The 21,390-nt window shown below is 43.1% G+C and overlaps 2 protein-coding genes across 4 annotated transcripts in view; one reads left to right on the top strand and one right to left on the bottom strand.

Moving 5' to 3' along the window:
• LOC113646534 (CMRF35-like molecule 3) overlaps nt 1-21,390 on the top strand; it is a 254,033-nt gene that overhangs the window by 137,034 nt on the left and 95,609 nt on the right. The window lies entirely within an intron of this gene.
• The window catches only part of LOC113661138 (CMRF35-like molecule 8), a 256,058-nt gene that overhangs the window by 190,902 nt on the left and 43,766 nt on the right, over nt 1-21,390 (bottom strand). Inside the window, exons 5-7 of one of the 2 annotated variants that reach the window (XM_047803586.1) lie at nt 21,324-21,390; nt 21,194-21,247; nt 16,402-16,506 (exon numbers count right to left, since the gene is read on the bottom strand). The exon at nt 21,324-21,390 is cut by the window's right edge and continues 11 nt beyond it. In XM_047803586.1, coding sequence (XP_047659542.1) covers nt 16,402-16,506; nt 21,194-21,247; nt 21,324-21,390 — 226 coding nt within the window. The remainder of the gene's footprint in view (nt 1-16,401; nt 16,507-21,193; nt 21,248-21,323) is intronic. The other variant, XM_047803587.1, reaches the window with a different exon arrangement.

The raw sequence follows: 21,390 nt of genomic DNA, 5'->3' as shown, positions 1-21,390 counted from the left end.
GTTCCTTCTAGTACTCTTCCCAGATATTCTACCTTTTTCCAGCAGAACTGCAGTTTCTCCTTACTGACTTTATGCCCATTATTTGCCAGGGCTTTTAGTACTTTTATTGAGTCCTTCAAGCACTGTTTCTTTGTTTGGCTACAGATCAGTAGGTCATCAACATATTGTACCATAAGACTTTCCATCTGCAAATTTACCATATCTCTAGTCAGTACTTGATTGAATATTGATGGACTCTCACAGTATCCTTGGGGCAACCTCGTGTATGTATATTGTTGCCCCCTGTATGTAAATGCAAACAAGTGCTGAGAGTCAGGGTGCAGAGGGACGCTGAAAAAAGCTGAATACAGATCGATTACTTTGTACCACCTCGTTCCTTCTGGAATGTTTGACAACAAGGTGTGTGGGTCTGGGACCACTGGGGTCTCGGCTATCACTATTTGATTAACTGGTCTCAAATCGTGGACCAATCTCCATTTGTCTGAGTTGGGCTTTCTGATCGGAAAAATTGGAGCGTTGCACTGGCTCTTTGTGGGGATCAAGACCCCTGCTTCCACTAGCATCTGCTACCTGCTACCATCCCTTTGATGGTTTGTCCTATCCCTTCTTCTGCTTGTTTGGACAACTGGTATTGCCTCTGATATGGTAATGGTGCGTTGGGTCTAACCTGTATCTTTGCTAGCCCTGCTGATTTAACTAATCCTACATCTGTTGCATGTTTAGTCCACAATTGTTCTGGGACGTTACCTAGTGCTTCTTCTACTTCTTTCCCCGTCAACTCTTCCTCATCTGTCATTTGCGGCATTTGTACTTCTACTTCTACTCTCACCTGTATTTTGGTTTGCTGACTTACTAGCATGGTGGTTGCTACCACATGTTCTATCCCTACATAGTCTATTTTCAGAAACCTTCTATCTTCTGCAACATGCATCCTAGGGTTTCTGGTTGAGTTCCACTGTGTTACCTTTCCTGCTTCTCTCATCATAGGCCCTAAATCTTTTGATGCAAAACCTTTCCCGACCATCAGGGAGATGTGGGAGACTGCCTCCTCAACTTGGTACCACCCTTGGATCTGTTCGGGGAGTATGACATATGCAGCCACTCCTTGTTGGCCAATTATTATGCTGTTTATGTTAACGACGAATTTTCTTCCTTCCAGTCGTTCCTCCCATAATGACGCATATTCTTCATCTTTCCCCCCTTCATCATATTTTATAGTGCAATGCCATGGTTCCCGGGTCTCACAGCAGTCTGGACGAATGTGAGTCAGCCATGGCTTCCAGTCAAAATATTCTTGCCATATTTTTGATGTATCTTTGTCTTTGATTTCCATCCAATATACCTTGTCTAATTCTGTTATTTCTTCTTCTTGGCTTACTACTAGGTACTGTTGGGCTAGCATCTCCGGGAGTGTTATCCACACCCCTGCTGGCCCACAGTGTATTTTGGCTCCCAATTTGCAGAGTACATCTCGTCCGAGAAGGTTAGCTGGAGTATCTGGGGAGTACAGTAAAGTAGCTTGGACCATTATTCCTTCCACAGTGATCCATTGTGGCTCGGTGAATCGTAGAGTCTGAGTTTTTCTTGAGAAGCCCACTGTTTTTATTGCTCTACGTGTGAGGGGAAGCTTTGAGCCTTCTTTTCCAATGCTTGTAAATGTTGCTCCTGTGTCAATCAGGAATGGGGCTTGTACTTCATTTCCAATTCCCACCATAATTGTTGGTTCTTGTGCAGGGTGCAATGAGGTGGTACACTGCACCAGCTCCCCCTCCGGCTTCTCTAGGCTCCTTCACATTCCTCCTGGAGCTGGGCCCAGCGGGATTCCTCCAGGTGGGATTGGGGCCTGTCCCTGCATTCCTGGGCCCATCCATTGGCCCGTCCAGTTCCCAGCTCCTTGTTGTGCTGCCGCAGGCCCTTGCTGCATTCCGGGCTGTCCGTTCCCTTGTTGGTACATTGGCACATTCATTTGTGCCGGCATATGTTGCCTCCTTTGATTTCCCATGGCCCCTCCTGGCGCTCCACACTGCAAATAGGGACAATCTCTTTTCAGGTGGCCGGGGTTGTTACAATTCCAGCAGGTTCCTCCTTGTCCTCCTGTCCCCCAGGCGGGTCTCTGCGGTGGTGGTCTCCCTGGAGCACCTCTTCCTCGGCCCCTGCCTGGTCCCCAGCCACGCTGTTGGGGAGCATATTGGGGGTTCATGGGATAGTTCATTGGGTACCCCATTGGGTATTGCATCGGTTGTGGTTGTGTCATCATCACTTGTGGTGCTCCTCCATTCTGAGGTGGTGTAGCCTGTACAGCGACGGGGGCCACCATGACTGCTGCCTGCTTCGAGGCGTGATCTTTGTCCTCCTTTTTCTTTTTCTCATGGGTCTCCTGTTATTTCTTGCCAGTTCACTTAGTTGTGCTTTATGGAGCTGCACCAGTAGGTCTTCTGCCACCTTCTTCGTCTCCCTCTTCCTTTTCCTGTATAACTCTGTATGATGTATCACGTTTGCCTCGAATGTTCCCCATGGCATGGTGTTCAGCCCCACTACTGTTTCGAGTTGGTCCTGCACTTCAGTTGGGAGTGCCCTTTTCAGCATGAGTTTGAACAATGTCGCACTTGCTGGTGTCTCATCCCATGAGGCTCCCATTTCCTCCCTCCAGGATTCCTGGAGTCTTAGTATGAACTGAGCCACCCCTTCTTCATCTTCCAGCTTTATTTTCTCTACCTTTCCTGGGTCTGCCTTTGTTGGGTATGCACTTCTCAGTTGATCCCACAGTTTGTTTCTGTACAGGTTGAGGGTTATTCTATCTGCTCTCGAGTCTTCTGCTTGTCTCTTTAACCCTGCGAGATCGAATATCTCTGTCATTTTTGCTTTTCCCACTGTTTGGCATAGGATCGCCTTGAGGTCACCCAGGGCCAGAATCTGACCCATTGTATGTTCTTCAAACTTGGTAATCCATCTTTGGGCCCCTTCACATACGTTTGGGAGTCTCTTTACCAATGCAGTCATGTCCTTGAATGACCATGGCACATAATGCACATCTTTCCCCTTAACTATTAGGGGACATTGTGTTGCTGTTTCTGGCTTCGGATGCATATCCACCATGCCTGCTGTTGTCCCTGGCGGGGCTGACCCTTCTAGTTCCTCTTCCCCCTCAAAATTCATGAGGTTGTCCTCCTCTTCCTCTTCTATCTGCCGGCTTTGGGCCTGTGAGCGCGTGACTACATGTCGTTGTCCCGCTATGTGCCTACACTTTTGCCCGTCTCTCCTCCCTCGCACAGGGAGGGAGGCTCTCCCTTCCTGATCCATCTTCCTTTCAATCTTGGTCAATTTCACATCTTGTTCCCTCAGCTTTGTTTCCAGTCCTTTGCATACAGCAGCTGAGAATTCTCCCCTTTCATATTGTTGGAGTCGCGCTCTATGTTCGGCGAGTCGCTGCTCTTCCTTCACTTCTCCTCTCAGTTCCTCCACCCTCCTTCCTATTTGAGATTTTGGTCCTTGGAGGTTTTCTTCTGAAACTCGGCTTCGATCCAGGGCCTCCTGCAGCCTCCTGCTTTGCTCGTGGACATCTTCTTCCACTGCATGGCTCAGATTTAGAGCCTCTTGAAGTATTTGGTTCTGCCTTTCGCCTAGCCACAGGCCCTCCGCTCCCAGTGGGGTCAGCTGCACCTCTCCTTCCAGCCTCACCTTTACTCTTCCCACACCATGCTGGTGTTCTATATCCACTGATGTGGCTCTTGAGTTGGTTTCATCGCCATCCACTGATGCAGCCCTCGAACTTGCTTCATCACCGTCCTCCGAGACTGCACTTGAGCTTGCTTCGTCACCACTGACCAGTTCCATTGGGGTGAGCGACTGCGGGCTGTGCGATCTCTTTTCTCTTTCCCTCATTGTCTCTCCTGTTTCTTCCCCTGGGCGTTGTTTAAGCCCCTCCCTGCCTGTCATGGGGATTCTCAGTGAGCGGTTCCCCATGTTTAATAGGGAGTCATATAGTTCCTCCATGTTTTTCAGCAGACCTTCCCGTTCCATCTCTTCTCCGGCCATCCAGGGTGGGTTGTTAGGTCTTCCCCTAGGGGGTCCCTCCCCCCCCCGAGGGCGGGGGTGCTGCTCTGTGGTTGCAAGCACGGTCGAAGGGGGTACTCTTTCAACCATTGTGCATTGTACCCATCTGGGTCCTTTTCCCAGCTTGACATATCGCTCCATTCTTCTCTAGTTCTTCCTGCCACACCCGTCTGCGTGTGTTCCAGGCTCTTGGGTTCTTCATCTCCCTTCTTCTCTTCTTTCTCTTTGTCTCCCCCTGAGGGGTAAGCACATGCTCCGTGGCCTTTTCCTCCAGTTTCCCCTTCACCCATTGACTTCTGCCATATGATACCTTTAACTTGTCCTCCAGTTATCTCCAGTTCTATTTCTTGCCTGTTATCTTCTGTTGGTATCATGGGGTATATGCCATGATACCTAGGTTTGTATTGTTCATTGTAGGGCGGGGGTTGGAGCTGCTCCGCGCATTCACCTGATGGTGGGGCTGTTGCCTTCTCCTTTTCTTGTTCTTTTAATGCTGTTCTTTCTTTCTCTTGTTCCTTCTCCAGTTCTATTCTTAATTTTTCCTCTCTTCTTTTCTTTCCCTCCTGCTCAAACCAGTTCACTATCTCCCATTTCCTCATTGTCTTCTCCTTGTTCTCCCTTTTTATCTCTCCCCAGCACTCTATTCTCTCTTTCATCTTTTTACACTTTCCTTCGTCAAATGTTCCTCGTCCTGGCCATTGCAGCTCTCCCTTTGTCCGGTCTTGCCATTTTCTCATGTACTTTTTGATCTCCTTCTCAGCATCTTTGTGCTTTATTGTTATAATTGACGCCGGAGTGAACATGCTCTTCTCCTTCTCCATCACGCACCCCTGTCTCACCCTTGCGGCGCTACCACGTGGCCTTGGGGTCACCGTTGACCACTTTAGTTGAACTATTATTCTTTTTACTGTTAGTCACGGCTGTACTGGATCTTTTCTTGTTCGACTCTCAAGAGGATTTATTTTATCTAGGAGAATGGATATCGCAAACCCCCTTTCCCACTGCACCAGACGCTTTTCCACCGACACCAGTGCCGTCAATCCTGAGAAATAATTGAACTGTCGCGGTCGTTCCTCAAATAATTCTACCAATGGTTCGTCGTCCTCGTCAACTGCCTCTGTTAAGAATTCACTTAGCGGTACTTCGGCCTGTTGCCTACCTGGGGTATCTACTAGGGTCCTCAATATTGGGCTCAACAAACGAGGCCTCCAGATCGCTCTTATTCTTTCACGCCAATTATCATACGGAAAAAGAGTTTCTAATGTCCACAGCCCATCAAACCTTGTTAGAGACCCCAACTTAGCTGCTATCTGCTCATCAGACTGGTGCCTCTCTACACCGTTCCTATCTCTGTATACTCGTTCGTCCCAGAAGAATGTTCGCACTCCCTTGGTTTCTATCTCTAGGTCTGTTTCCCCCTCAACATCCGAATCTGAACCTAATTCCTCGTCACACCTTAAGTCTATATCCCCCATCCACTAATGTCCCTCAGCGTGCCACCGTGCCTTTTTATGTGTTTGTGTCCTGTCCACTGTGTTGTGTCATGTTACTTACCTCACTCCATCCTACTTCATAAGTCCCATAAAGCATTTAAGTGCCCACAATCCAATACCTAAGTCCCACTCAATTAGTCCACAAACTGCTCCTATAATTATAATCACCTCTACCGCGAAAAGTAATTCATCCTCCATTCAGATCTCAGGTTTAACAATATTTCGCCACTGCTTTCACCACTTTGAACAAAACCTCCGCTATTTGTCTTAACACTTTACGTAAACGCAACACAATTCCATTCATATATATATATATATATATATATATATATATATATATATATATATATATATATATATATATATATATATATATCCTTTTTCCATATACTATTCATTGTATACTGCTTACCGGGGGCCCCCCAGCCCTACCAAGCAGACCTGTCTCATCCGACAGCGGTATCTAGGGACTATCTTTTTCCACACCTGCCCTTGCAGCCACGGTGTGTGAGTTTAATAGCACTCACACCCCGCCGGTATTTGCAGGATTTTTACTTCACGATCTTCTCTTATCCAGGCCTATTCACAACACTCTATGTCTGATACAACTGACAATAATTACCCGTGAGATCTCATTAGACGCATACAGTCACCACCCCCCCTTAATCACTTGTGGGGGTTTTCCCTTTTTCTACTTCTCATCCAGCTCTCTTATTTCACCCTTGGGGGTTCTCGAGCTCGAGGGCAGCTGCCTATCTCCCTCCCCAGGGCCACCCCTCCCCTGTCAGGCCACAGATACACTACACACAGACTTTTGAATATAACAGGCGTCTGCTTACCTTATATTACGGTCGGCCTCTGTAGCCCTTCTGAGAGAGTGGTCCTGGTTCTGGATGCAGGTCACGCTGTCCCTTTATCGAGCCCCACGTTGGGCGCCATTAAATATGTCGGAACTTAGAGCCCGCCTCCAAGCTGACATATCACAAGGGTGATTTATACTTATGACTATAACTATTTATCAACTACTTTATCCAATTCCTGCTAATTATACTATAATCAAAACTGTTGAAGTAGTGAGAAAACTCCTCAGACCTGGATGAGAATGAGCAAAACTTCTTTATTGTAGACAATCAGTCATCCATTCCATTGAGCTCAAAGAAAACAAAAAAAATCACTAAGTCAAAAGAACAAATGAAATACCCGAAAGGAGCATTCACTTTTCACCAGAACGTCTCTTAAAAAACAAAAGTTAAAGTATCAAAAGAAATGAAGGAGCTGCAGCATCCAACAATGGTTCCACCGTCTGAGCTACCCCACGAAAAACACTCTGAACTTCCCCTCCAAATTTCCCTCAATATATACTCCAGCGCCTCTAAGCGCCTCCTATTTTTTGATCCCTCCTACTCTCAGACAAGTTCCCAATATGTTTCAAGTTGTTCTCTGGGGCTCCGCCTAATCATTTACATGCCTCTTCCAAAATCCCCTTATTTCCCCGAAATTACCTCATACTAAGTGACTTCATATCCTGCCTTTTTGAATTCCCCTTATTTTCCAGAATCATCACCTGACCCTTACTCATATACCCTTATATGGATTTTACCCCTTTCTCGATTTCCTATTATTTTCAGCCTTTTTCGTCATTGTATTAAAAAAATATGCTCAAGAGAGCTCTACATCCTTGTTGTTTTCACATTTGCTGCTCAGCCTTTCATGACAGGCACCACGTGGACTTATCTTTTCCTCAGCTACAATGAGTAAGTTTTCCTCATTCCTGCTCTTACTAGTCTACTTGATTATATGTTTAAATGATTATATATTAATGTTATTTAACTGACATATTCTACTTGGTTATATTATATTGCTTTGCTGCTGTTGCTAGGCTTTGCTATGACTGTGTATATTGCTGGAGCCCTTAATGCTGGCTCTTTCTTAAACTTTGTTAAACTTTTTGACCTTTATTATGATCTCAGTCTGGCCTTGCTCATTGCATTCTTTAAGCCTTAGTTCCTTTATCTTATCAGGGTTACTCCTTTTTCCTCTTAGGTTCACAGCCTCAGGGTCAGCCAATTCGTCCTGGTCACACCATCTGGATTTCCCGGTCTACTTCCTACAGGAGGCTAGCTCCTGCTGAGGTCATGGCCAGTTATCGCCGCTATCAGCTGCATCATCTTTCTCAGGAGTTCTACTCTTTCCTGGAGCGCCTGTCCTCCCCTACACTCCCAGATCATCCTCTCTTGCCTTTTAACATCGTGCAGGCATCTCTGACTCGCTCTTCTTCTACTCAAACACCTCTGCCTCCTATCCTGGTGGATCAACGGACACAAACAGATGGTTGTCTCCTGCCTCTCCTCCATGTAGCTCTTCTCCTCCCATTGCCTATGTTCGCCCCCTGGCAGCTCTCACCTCTCCTCCTCGTGTCTCATTTTGGCTACATTCCCTCTCTCTCTCCTAGTTTGGCTGCTTCTCCCTCTAACTCTGAGCCTGGTTCCCCAGGCTTTGTTCCCTCTTCTCCTTCTCCCAGGCCTGGATCCCCAGACTATACTCCCATGTCCCCCAGGCCTGATAGCTCTGGTTATTACTAAGTTTGTTTGCAATAAACTTCCCTTTCTCCTTCATACTTCGTCTGAGTCCTGTGTGGTTTATTTGCATTAATTAACTACTTATTCTTATTATGACATCTGAGCTCTATACCCATATATCCTATGATATCAATCATAATAAGTCCTTACAACTACTTTATGCATTATAGAATTTTCACAACATCAGAACCATCTGAGAACCATCAGTCGAAGCACCCAGATGGACTGGTACAGAACGGGAAGAAAGGAAGATGAAAATGATTTCTTAAGAGCTTAACAAAGTGCTAATTTAAGTTCTTGTTGAAGAAGTAGGTCTTTAGTGTTTGTTTAAACTCAATTAGCTTTAGCAGCTTAGATGTTGTTTGTGCAGATCGTAAATGGTCAGAGCAAGCTGGGATTTTCAGCAGGGTTTTTTTTTTCAGGTTTCACATAATGACAGGAACCTCAGCCTTAATTGTTTAATGTTCTGTCTAATTAAATTATTTAATATTACCAGGTTACATAGATGCTGTTGTAAAAGTGTACAAGTGATTTAATTGAATGAAAATCAATCTAAAACAATCAATACCAAGTAAAGATATAATAAACAAACAAACAAACAAACAAAACATATGTAAAGTTAATGTACTGTACTGTATATATAATATTGCTCAACAAAAGTGAAAGAAGTCAAATATACACACAGTTAAACAAAAGGAAACAGAAATATGACACACATTTTACTATTAACAGCTACATCAACCTTCATCAGTAATAAATATATTAAATCCAGATTTTCTAAACATCTTGAGACTGGGAAAATAAAGCTGTGTGTAAAATATAGTCCATAATAAAAAGAGAGTTTTATATATAAATAAACTTATACATATTCAGAATAGAATGTTCCAGGTGTCGTATATTTTTGACAAAAATGTAATTTTTAAAAACTATATTAAAATATAAGATGGTTTACTTTTTACCTGTTGTGCTGTTGTCAGGATTGTTGTGATAAACATGAATCAACACTTTCTAAACAATCAGATTTGAGAAATAAATATAGTGTAATATAGACATAAAGAATGGACTTTATCATTCATGTTGGCAGTTATTAGGCAAATCAGTAAGAAACCTAATTTAGATCCTAATGAACTATCAGAATATATATATATATATATATATATATATATATATATATATATATATATATATATATATATATATATATATATATACACAGTTACAAATCTCATCAACACCAAATGATCTGTGTGTTAAAGAGATAAAATATTGGATGACACGTAATTTTCTGTTGTTAAACTCTGATAAGACAGAAATACTACTTATCGGTCCAAAAACCAGTACACAGTTGATGTACTGTTACTATTAGCTCGGCAGTGAAAGACCTGGTGTTTATTAGACAGTAACTTGTCTTTAAAATCATATCACCATATTACAAACACAGCTTTCTTCCACCTTAGAAATATTGCCAAGCTGAGAAACATCCTGTCTGTATCTGATGCTGAGAAGCTAGTTCATGCCTTCATGACCTCTAGACTGGACTATTGTAATGCATTACTAGGTGGTTGTACTGCATCTTTAATAAATAGTTTACAGTTAGTCCAAAATGCAGCTGTTAGAGTTCTCACTAGGACAAGAAAGTATGACCATATAACCCCAATTTTATCATCTCTACATTGGCTACGTGTTCAGTTTAGAATTTATTACAAACTGCTATTACTTACGTGACATATTATGTTATTTTCGTATTTAGCTCCCAAACTTTGGAACAGCCTTCCTGATAGTGTTCGGGGCTCAGACTCACTTTTCCAATATAAATGAATTGAATTGAATTGAATAAATGTAGATTAAAATCTTACCTCTTTAATCAGCCATACACTTAATACATCCCATAATATTGTGTTCTAATACATCTGACCAAATGCACATTATCATCTAGTGCTTGCTAATATTATGAACATCAGCTATGCTAATTCCTCTCCACTGCTTCTCTCTTTCTACCCATTCTGAGGCATCCAGAGATTGTAGATTTCAGACCTTCACTGAGATGAGACCAACCTTGTGAGAATCCTGAGGCATCTAGAGATGTTCCAGCTCCAGTTGGACTCGGCTTCATGAAATATTCAGACATTCTAAGAATTGACGCCAATTCTATGTGGTCTTGAGGGCAACAACCTCCTCATTAATACACAATTGTCAGACTGTATATTTATAATCACACCCTCCAGTGCCACCCAAATGAGGATGAGGTTCACTTTACAGTCTGGTTCCTCTCAATATTTCTTCATCTTCCTTCTATGGTGTTTCTCCTCACCACAGCCACAGCCATTCGCGAAATGGTGGATCTTCTTCGCGCATCGCTACAGTCCGGTGCCACCGCACCAGCCATAGCACCGTCTTCTTCTGCGGCCGTAGTCGCATCTCCCATGGCCAGCCCAGCGCCCTACTCTGGTTCGGCGGAGAATTGACCGGATTCCTGCTGCAGTGTTCGCTAGTGTTCGAGATGCAGCCTCATCAATATCCCACCGAGCGCTCTAAAATAGCCTTTATCATGTCACATCTCCGAGGAAAGGCTCTCCAATTGGCAGATTCGTTGTGGCAACAGAACTCCCAGACGGTACAGTCACATGCCTTATTTGTTTCTCATTTCAAGGAAGTATTTCATGTTTCTGATGCGGACTCCTCAGTGCGCGACAAGCTGTATAATTTACGACAAGGGAACATGACAGTCACTGACTATGCCTTGAAGTTTCGCACCCTAGCCGCTGTGAGTGGCTGGAATGAAACAGCGTTGATTACAGCCTTTCGTAATGGATTGGATCCATCAGTACAATTACATCTCATCTCTTATGATGATCAAATGGGGTTGGAGAGGTTCATACAACTGTCCATTCGCACGGATCATCGCCGACTAGGGTGTCTAACGACGGAGGGTTCACCACCCCGATATCTTAGCCGATCAATGTTCGCTCATCCCGAACCTACATCCATGCAGGTGGATTCCATGCATCTCTCATCGTCCGAACGTCAACGGAGAATTCATAAGAGATTGTGTCTGTACTGTGGAGCTGCGGAGCATACGGTCTCCTCATGCCCCATTCGCCCACCACGACACCCGGTGAGTGTTCTCCAATCTGAACCACCCCTTCACTCACGCTTACAAACTCAAGTGGTGATATCTTTTCGTCATTACTCTGTCTATTTCAGCTCTCCTCGACTCTGGTTCAGCGGGCAACTTCATCTCCTCGAACCTCTGTCACGCCCTTCAGATCCCCAAGAGCAGAGTTCCGAGGGCACTCCAAGCCCACTCCATCACCGGCAGACCACTAAACAGATCCAACATCCACCATAGTGCAGGCCCTGCGACGTTGACAGTGGGAGCGCTGCATGTAGAGGACATCACCCTTCTGGTTTTGGAGAATTCGACCTCATTCTGGGGCGTCCATGGCTCATACAACACCACCCGAAGCTCTCTTGGGAAACCGGTGAGGTAAAGAGATGGAGTTCTCACTGTTTGTCAACCTGTTTCCCTCAATTGCCTTTACCACGTAGACCACCATCCAGAGTACGAGTATGTACCACCTCCATCAAAAGCCCTCACCAGAACATCCCCTCCAAGGTCCCAGTCCAATATGAAGAGTATGCCGACGTATTCTGTCCAAGGAGAGCTTCGCAGCTACCGCCTCATAGGCCATGTGATTGTGCGATTGATCTCCTACCAGGTAAACCAGTGCCCAGGGGAAGGATCTACCCGCTCTCTATTCCCGAACAAGAGGCCATGGAGGAGTACATCCAAGAGGCTCTTGCACAAGGCTACATCCGTCCCTCTACCTCTCCTGCTGCGTCCAGTTTCTTCTTTGTAGCTAAAAAGGACGGAGGCCTCTGACCCTGTATTGACTACCGATCCCTCAATAGTATCACCACCAAGTTCCACTACCCCCTCCCCTTCGTCCCTGCAGCCCTGGAACAATTACGAGGTTGTAAAATCTTCACAAAACTTGATTTAAGAAGTGCGTACAACCTAGTCAGAATCCGTTCAGGGGATGAGTGGAAAACGGCGTTTGTGACTCCGACGGGCCACTATGAATATTTAGTAATGCCGTATGACTTAGCTAACGCGCCATCTGTCTTTCAAGACTTTATGCACCATGTGTTCCGGGACTTCCTGAACCAGTTTGTGATTGTATACATCGACGATATCCTCATCTTTTCCAAATCCATGGCAGAACATATTCGACACGTCACGGAAGTCCTACGGAAGCTCCGGGAACACCAATTATACCTCAAGGCCGAATGTGTGTTCCACACACCCCAGATAGCCTTTTTAGGCTATGAGGTATCAGCGTCCAGAACCTCTATGGACGAGGGGAAGGTAAAAGCGGTTCAAAACTGGCCTATTCCCAACACCATCAAAGAGCTTCAACGCTTTTTAGGATTTTCAAATTTCTACAGACGGTTTATCCACAACTTCAGCCTCATTGTCAAACCCCTCACCTCACTCCTCCGCGGCAAACCCAAATCACTGAACTGGTCTCCCAAGGCTACAGAGGCCTTCGAAGAGCTCAAGGAATCCTTCACCCAAGCTCCGGTACTCATTCATCCCAATCCTAAGCTTCCCTTCACCGTAGAGGTCGACGCCTCCACTACTGGGGTCGGCGCAGTTCTTTCACAACCTCACAGTAAGACCCAGGTACTCCATCCATGCGCCTTCTTCTCCCGCAAATTCACCCCGGCCGAAGTTAATTACATCATAGGCAACCGTGAACTCCTAGCCATCAAACATGCTCTAGAAGAATGGAGACACTGGTTAGAGGGTGCCAAATCCCCATTTACCATTTTCACTGATCACAAGAATCTACTATATCTCCGAGATGCAAAAAGGCTGAACCCTCGTCAAGCCCGATGGGCTCTGTTCTTCACCCGCTTCAATTTTACCATCACCTATCGTCCGGGAGTGAAGAACAAGAAAGCTGATGCTTTATCTCGCATCCACACATGTGAGGAGGAATCTGACCAACCAGAGACCATCCTTCCATCCTCCATGATTGTCAGCCCAATCCAGTGGACAGGTGAAGTCTGAAGGAGTGAAGGAGCAAGTACTGTCCATCCACCACCGGGATGTCCCGCCCATGTTCAGTTCATTCCTTTGTCTCAACGCATGCCCCTCATCAATCAAGTACATACCTCAGTGGGCACGGGTCACCCAGGCATTAGCCGAACCCTCTCACTCCTCCAGGGGAAGTTTTGGTGGCCCAAGATGTCAGGAGGTTCGTGTTAGGATGCTCAGTCTGTGCCACCACCAAGACACCTCATTCTCTACCCACGGGCAAACTTTATCCTCTTCCCATTCCCAATCGTCCATGGTCACACTTAGGGATCGATTTCGCAACAGACCTGCCTACCTCTGAGGGTAAGACCTGCATCTTCGTTGTGGTCGACCGTTTCTCTAAGTCTATCAGGTTAATTCCCCTCAAGGGCCTCCCCACAGCTATGGAAACTGCAGGACTCCTCTTCGAGCATGTCTTCAGCTATTTCGGTATTCCTGAAGACATTGTTTCTGACCATGGTACTCAATTTACCTCCAGAGTCTGGAAGGCGTTCTTCAAATGCCTAGGTGTGGCCGTCAGTCTGTCCTCCGGGTATCAGCCCCAGTCTAACGGTCAGACAGAATGTAAAATTCAAGACGTCAGTAAGTTCCTTCGTGCTTTCTGTCAGCTCCACCAGGACAGCTGGGGTCAGTACCTCCCATGGGCCGAGTACGCCCAAAACTCCTTGAGACAGCAAACTACCGGCTTAACGCCGTTCCAGTGTGTACTCGGTTACCAACCACCTTTTTTCCCCTGGTCCGATGAGCCTTCGGATGTCCCGTCTGTTGACCACTGGTTCCGTGAGAGGGTATGGAACTCGGCGCATCATCAGTTGCAGGGAGCCGTGAGAAGACACAAGAGGGCTGCTGACACTCGTCGTTCCTCCACTCCATGTTACCAAGTAGGTCAGAAGGTATGGCTGTCCACGAAGAACATTCATCTACAGCTCCCCTGCAGAAAGCTGAACCCTCGGTACATCGGACCCTTCGAAATTGTTAAGGAGATCGATCCGGTGGCATTTCAACTTAAACTCCCCAGTACCTATCGTATACATCCAGTCTTTCATGTGTCTCACTTCAAACCTTATCACTCACCAGTTTCTCTCCCATCTCTCTCAGGTCCTGGTGCTGAAGAAGTACCCCCCCTACCTACCCTAGAAGAAGACACCGGGATCTACTAGGTAAAGGAGATCCTGGATTCCAGACGTCGAGGTGGGGCTCTACAGTATCTCGTCGATTGGGAGGGGTATGGACCAGAGGAACGTTCATGGGTGCCCCGAGATGATATTCTAGACCCCGATCTCCTCCGGGAGTTCCATGAGTGACACCCAGGCAGACCCGCGCCTCGACCCAGAGGCCGCCCACCTCGGCGCTCTGGTGTTCCCCGGTCCTTGAGGGGGGGGGGGGGGGTACTGTCACGGAGTCACCAGGTCCTTCTCTCACTCACCAGCACTCACATTCCCCTGAGTACTAATTAGCACCACCTGCTCCACATTCTTCAATCAACGCACACCCTATATAAACCACTCTCAGTCACTCAGTCATTGTCTGGTCTCGTATGTGCTAACGTGATTTTTCCCCGCAGTCATTCAAGCTCCAGACTCCCGTTTGCTTCACAGCTATCGGCTCTCCTTCCTTCCCCCTTGCCTTCGGTGCTACCGGATTATTCTCCCCATATCCACCTACTCCTGTCTAGGATCCTGTCTCTCCTCCTCCTGTGTTCTCGCCGGCATGTGTGTGTGTGCGTGTTTACGCTTTCTGCGACTTTGTAGTGCTTCATACAGTTTTGAATTCGATACATCTGCTCACGGACTTCAATAAAGATCTCTTTGGTTTTGCTTACCCTAGCCTGTGGCTTGTGTATCATTACAACAAGAAGGAAAAGAAACAATTATATTCAATTTAGGTACAAAAAAATAGAGAAAATAAAACATGCATTTCTGTAGAAAAAAAAAAAGCTCTTAAAACCAGCTTAAACAGATTAAAGTCTTAAATATGGTCTAAAATTTGTATATATTTCACTTTAATTTAAATTCAAGATGCTTTAAATCCACATCTTTATAATGTTTAATAATTTTGTTGTGGTTTTGTTAAAATCAGCTTTTAGAAAAACACAACTCACCACACGGGGGTTTGAGGAGCTGTTTAAGGATTGGGCTGATGGTGAGGCTGAAAGTTGTACAAAAATATAAGCAACCGTTTTAAAGATGACATTACGATATTTGAAAAAAAAATCATAAAAGCAAATAATATAAATAAATGAATACAGTTTGTAAAGGGTGCTTGTCTCTATGGACCTCATGCATGTACATTTCTCTCTACTTGGAGGATTAATGTCTCTGGAGACTTGTTTAATTTACTCTTATCTACTAATTGAATGTTTATAAATGCCCTGATTAATAGTGTTAATGTGTCTCCAAATATGCATTTTAAAAATTAAAATGTTATTTAAAGAAAAGTAAAATTTTGCAATTCTGTGTAATAAAATAAAAATGTAAAACATTAAACATTATTATTATTATTATTATTATTATTATTATTATTATTATTATTATTATTATGGGGGGCATGGTGGCTTAGTGGTTAACACATTCACCTCACACCTACAGGGTTGGGGGTCCGATTCCCGCCTTGTGTGTGTGGAGTTTGCATGTTCTCCCCGTGACCCGAGGTAGTTCGGATAAGCGGTAGAAAATGAGTGAGAATGAGTGAGTATTATTATTATTATTATTATTATTATTATTATTATTATTATTATTATTGGACTCCTATTGTCTATTTATCCTATTGGCTCCTATTTATGGTTTTCACTATCAGATCTTCCTTTTATTTTGGGCATCTGGACAGTGAATGTGTAGTGACTGGTTTCTGAGTGTGGAGTTTCCTGATCCACCAAATTTGTCAGTACTTTCAAAAATCAGGTCTAAAAGCATTTAGTCACCTTTAAAAGTCATATGATGTGTAGTTTCTACAGGAAGTGGTGTGTGTGTGTGTGTGTGTGTGTGTGTGTGTGTGTGTGTGTGTGTGTGTGTGTGTGTGTATGTGTGTGTGTGTGTGTGTGTATTTATATTACACACATAAGTGCCACCTCAGTGTTGTGCATGTCATTCACTGTGTTCACCTTTCATGAGTTAATGTGTTAGTAAAGTCAGAATTAAGTACATTAAGTAGTTGTGTGAATGGAATACAGTACCTTGGTTCTTCTTTTTCCACTGTATCAGTCCAGTAAATAAAAGGGCAATGAGAAGCAGCACGAGAACAACAGACACGGCAGTGATGACAGGTAAAGTTTGGAATCCTGGAAGAAAACAGAACAATTAAATTTTAGGTTTGTATCTATGGGAGTGTGTGTCTGTGTGTGTGTGTGAGTGCATGTGTGTGTATGTGTGCACATATGTGTGTGTGTGTGTGTTTCTGTGTGAGTATGTGCGTGACTGTATGTGTGAGTGTGTGCATATACGTATATGTGTGTGTTTCTGTGTGTCTGTGTATGTGCGTGCGTGTGTGTGTGCATGTGTTTGTGTGAGTGAGTGAGTGAGTGAGTGAGTGAGTGAGTGAGTGAGTGTGTGTGTATATTTGGTCTTATAGGAACTAAAGTCTGTATTCTTTCATGCTGATAAAATCTTTGGCTGAAAAAAGTCCATGTAAAAAACACGAGTTTACACACTTTTGGTGATTATAAACTGAACACAATCCTGAGTTTATGTAGTTAGAGTTGTCTGTTGCAGTAACATTCTAACACTCTATATGTTTTACTGTGATGTTAACTTAACACTGTAAAGTTGTGCTTTGTTTAGATTTACCAATACTAACACTGCTTCTACATTATACTTGTAAAACCTTGTGAGACACTTTTAAATTAGACTTGTGAGACCTTCCTGTAGCCGGAGATAAAGGTGGGGTTAAGTGTGTAAAGGGTGTAAAGCTTTATTGTGTATTATATCCAGTAGGGATGAGCGAGTACAGCATTATCTATATCTGTACTTGGAGTGGGTGTGGCCTAACCCAGACATAGGCGGGGCTTACATATACATTTACAGCATTTTGTATCTCATTTTTTATACAACTGAGCAATTGAGGGTTGCTCAGCAAATGAGGGCCTTGCTCAGGGGCCCAGCAGTGGAAACCTGGTGGACGTAGGAATCGAACTCACAACCTTCCGATTCTTAGCCCAACACCTTAACCACTAGGCTACCACATCCCATACATACCACAACAAGGGCTTGTCCTGAAATGGGTGGGGCTTTAAACAGTATGTTATTTTAAGCATGCAATTGATATGGGTTGATCAGAAATTGTTCTATTTATTGCTGATTAGAAAACTATTTACAGGACAGCATCAGGATTGAGCTTCAGATCAATGGTTTTGATCACAATAGCAAACGAACTATATTACAGAAAATGTTTTGCAACAATGAAAACAAAACAATGCAGAAGTGCAATAATGAAGTAAAATGTAATGAACAACATAACTTTCTTTTTTAACTTTTTTAACTTTAATTTTTTTTATGATCAATGTGATTTATTTATTTTTTTGGTACTTTTCATTATTTTATTTCCACACCAGGGGTGTGTGTGTGTGTGTGTGTGTGTGTGTGTGTGTGTGTGTGTGTGTGTGTGTGTGTGTGTGTGTGGAGCTTAATATTTAATTTGTAATATTTATAACACTAGCTTACTACCTTTATGTTTTTATGAAATACAGCAAACACGTGTGAGAAACTCAGTGTGTGGTTACTGCCCAGATAGCAATTACGTTTGGGCCACATGTGGGTATTATCTGGCACATATGGCCTAGATGTGGCTTGGCTATACAGATATGGGCCGAATTGTGGCCATATTTGTTTTGCCATAACTTTTAAATCGGCGGGAAATGCTCTCTTGGTTCACAACTCATTTCGAGGTATATGGCCCAGATAACAACGAACACATGAGAACCATATGTGGTTGAGCTATTGCACACAGTGAGAAACACAGACTTGTGGTAAACCTTTGGCTTATACGTGGAAAAACACAGGAATCCTGAAATCAAGTGCGGCAGACATCCTCCGTCCCACGCCTCAGGTTGCTATGCATCTTCCCTCCTATTGGTGGAGTGAGACTACGGCGTGAATGTGACTGAGACTCGGGCAGCGGGCGGCATTTCTGCTTTCCTCACGACTGTGTAAGCTACGTTCAGGTAAGTGATTAGTACTTTACAGTCATATAATTGAAATATGGAGCATTATGTGTCAATATTGCATGTTATTAAGCCTTATTAGTTTAATTGAGGAAGGAGTCAAATTAGCTAATATTTTCCTCAGTTTAACAATTCAGTTTAATGTACGCTAGGGCTCCGCTGGTTTGGCGTTTTAAATTCTGATGTTTTTGGCTATAAATCAACAGTAATTAAGTAAAGTTGGCCGCATATTCACAGATTGGAGTTTCCCAAGTCAATAACTCCTGAGCTAAACGCTGTTACTACACAAATAACACCTCTTTTCTATCGTAGTAATGTAGAGAGGCAGCTACAACCCAATTTTCCTCAAAATCAGCTTTCCTCCATGGTGGACAAAATACATGTCTCTATGTGTGAACCAAGGGACCGTCTGCAAAGTGCAAAACCCGAAAAACGAATACTAAAAACTTGGGAGGAATGTCTTTTTGTACATTTTTTATGTTTTTTTATATGAAAATATTTCGCCCAAGTAAGTGTTGTAGTATAACTATCAGGACATCAGTGATGAGTGAGCTGAATTTGGTGACAGTACAGTTTTCGCTTTTCGGGATTTGCACTTTGCAGATGGTCCCTTGGAATTTCTCTTATGCACTGAAAGTCATGCATGTCTTTTTTAAAGCAGAATACATCCAGTGTAAATTTTAACCAGTTGGTGAAAAAGTATTCTAAAAATATATTCTAAAAATAAAATCTAAATAATTTGTTATAAGAAATTATGGTATTATTATGGCCAACATATTGAAAAATACAATTTGCAATTCCTTTCGAAAATATACTGGAAAGTTTTTTTTTGGTCAATCAGAGGTGGTTAATTATTGCAATTAAAATATTAAAGGAGGAAATTTATATAAAATGATTTTTTCTCCTATTTTTTCTCCTACTGCTCCAGCTCTAACTTCCATATTGTATTGCTGCTAGCATTATTTAAATTCATCTTTATTGCAGAGACCGAGAGGGGGGTAGGAGGGAGAGAATGAAGAAACACGAGGCCCAACAAAACACTGCCGACCCTCATTAGGCACATCAAAACTCAATTTCTCAATTTAAGTTCTCTGTACAAGTTAATCTGATTTTTTTGTAATTTTTTTCTGTGATTTTTATTACTCAGAGTTGAATACATTCTTAAATGTATTCTTATGTTTACTCTTAAAGCTGTAATTATTTAAACACTTGTTTTGCAGTAAATTGTTTTGAGTACATTTGTTGTTGAGTGTTTCATTTACTTTTAAGTTAATAAGACTTTTACATACTGTCAGCTGCATATGTGGCACATATTGCCCAATAGATTTTAACAGAACTAAACCATACTAAAATTGCATATAAGGCTCATATTTGGGCCACATTAAATTGTATTATTTGTCTCATGTTTGGTGGAGTTATGGCACTCCTTTGGCGCAGTTCTTTCAAAGGAGATGTGTGCCGTATTTGGGCCACATAAATTACATTTGGCTCATGCTTGGTAAACTTATGGCTCTGCTTTGGTTCAGTTTTGGCAAAGGAGATGTGAGCCGAAGTAAAAAGCTGTGGGGCGCTGTGACTAGCCTATCACAGAACGCTGACACAATCAGATACCCAATTATGATTTTCATTCAATCCGAGCACAGATATTGACTCGTATTACTCGTTTCAGCCGAGTATCTGGCTCATCTCTAATATCCAGCAAGTCTTTCTTTTTGTTATTCGTTTTAACATTTCCCAAACAGAGAGCATGTCTGCAGTGCTACATCTCTGTGATCTGATTAGCTCTTGCCTCATGGCTCAGTTTAACTGCATGTTGTGTAGATATGAGCTACAACCTAAAACATGGCATGTTTGATACACTTCCTTCTGGAGTTCATACAGAGTTTTATCACTGCATCAAAACCCCTAGAGTTTGTTTAGAAGTCACCTGAAGACCTCGAGTCAGATGACAGTCTGAGTTCATTCATCTTAATGACATGGACATTAATGACCTGAAAACATTCAACCACACGGGATCTACATATATCTTTAACTTTGTATTAAATCAGATCATCAAGTTCTGCCTTATCAGCTGGACCATTAAATAAAAATGCTGACAAAAGAGCAGATGTTCTAAACCAACATGTTGGGTTGTCGACAGAATAACTCAGTATTAAGACCTCTAACCTACCCAAACTGAGCACAAGACCACAGTGAGGCAAAGAACCACAGGGTTCTGTTCAAACAAACTAAACACTGCATGAGTAAAAACACCCTGGAGACTGAAACTGGAAATGTAGACTTCACATCTGTCCAGACCACCAACCCACTGTGAGATAAGTGCAAGGTGGGAATGTTCCTGTGGCTGCAGCTTTAAGTTTCACAAACAGTTCTGTAATCATTTCAACAGAAACCCTGAGAACACAACATTATTTTTATTTTATTTATTTTATTTTATTTTATTCAAAATGTATTGTGAAAATATACTTCCATGAATGTTTTGGCCTAAATTGAGTTTTCTGTCTGTAATTTGTGTATTCTGTCTGTAATGTGTGTGTTCTGTCTGTAATGTGTGTATTCTGTTTGTAATGTGTGTATGCTGTTTGTAATGTGTGTATTATGTCTGTAATGTGTGTATTCTGTCTGTAATGTGTGTATTCTGTCTGTAATGTGTGTGTTCTGTGACATGTTCATCATTAGAAGGTGCTGTGATGTTGATAGTTAAAAGGAAATGAAAACATGGTAATGGGTCTACAGTTACTTCCTGTCAGTTGTTAAAGCACAGGGCAGAGCAGCAGGTTTAAAATAACATGGTAGATATTCTACATACCCTGAGATGAGGAAGTGATGGGGGTTTTGTGGGTAGTATAAGTTAGTAACTTATCTGAAATAAAAAAAAAGAGACAGATTTAATGATGTGAGAGAAATGTGAAGAAGAAGTCAGGTAAAAAAGTTTATACCTGTTACTGAATGTGTCGTGTCCCCATGCGTTGGAGTGAAGTGTGTGGTGTGTGAGACAGAACTGAT

This window comes from Tachysurus fulvidraco, chromosome 18 (assembly GCF_022655615.1).
Source record: "Tachysurus fulvidraco isolate hzauxx_2018 chromosome 18, HZAU_PFXX_2.0, whole genome shotgun sequence".
In the NCBI taxonomy this organism is placed as follows: Eukaryota; Metazoa; Chordata; class Actinopteri; order Siluriformes; family Bagridae; genus Tachysurus; species Tachysurus fulvidraco.
The sequence above is the reverse complement of the archived record's forward strand: the minus strand, read 5'-3'. Positions and strand labels throughout refer to the sequence as shown.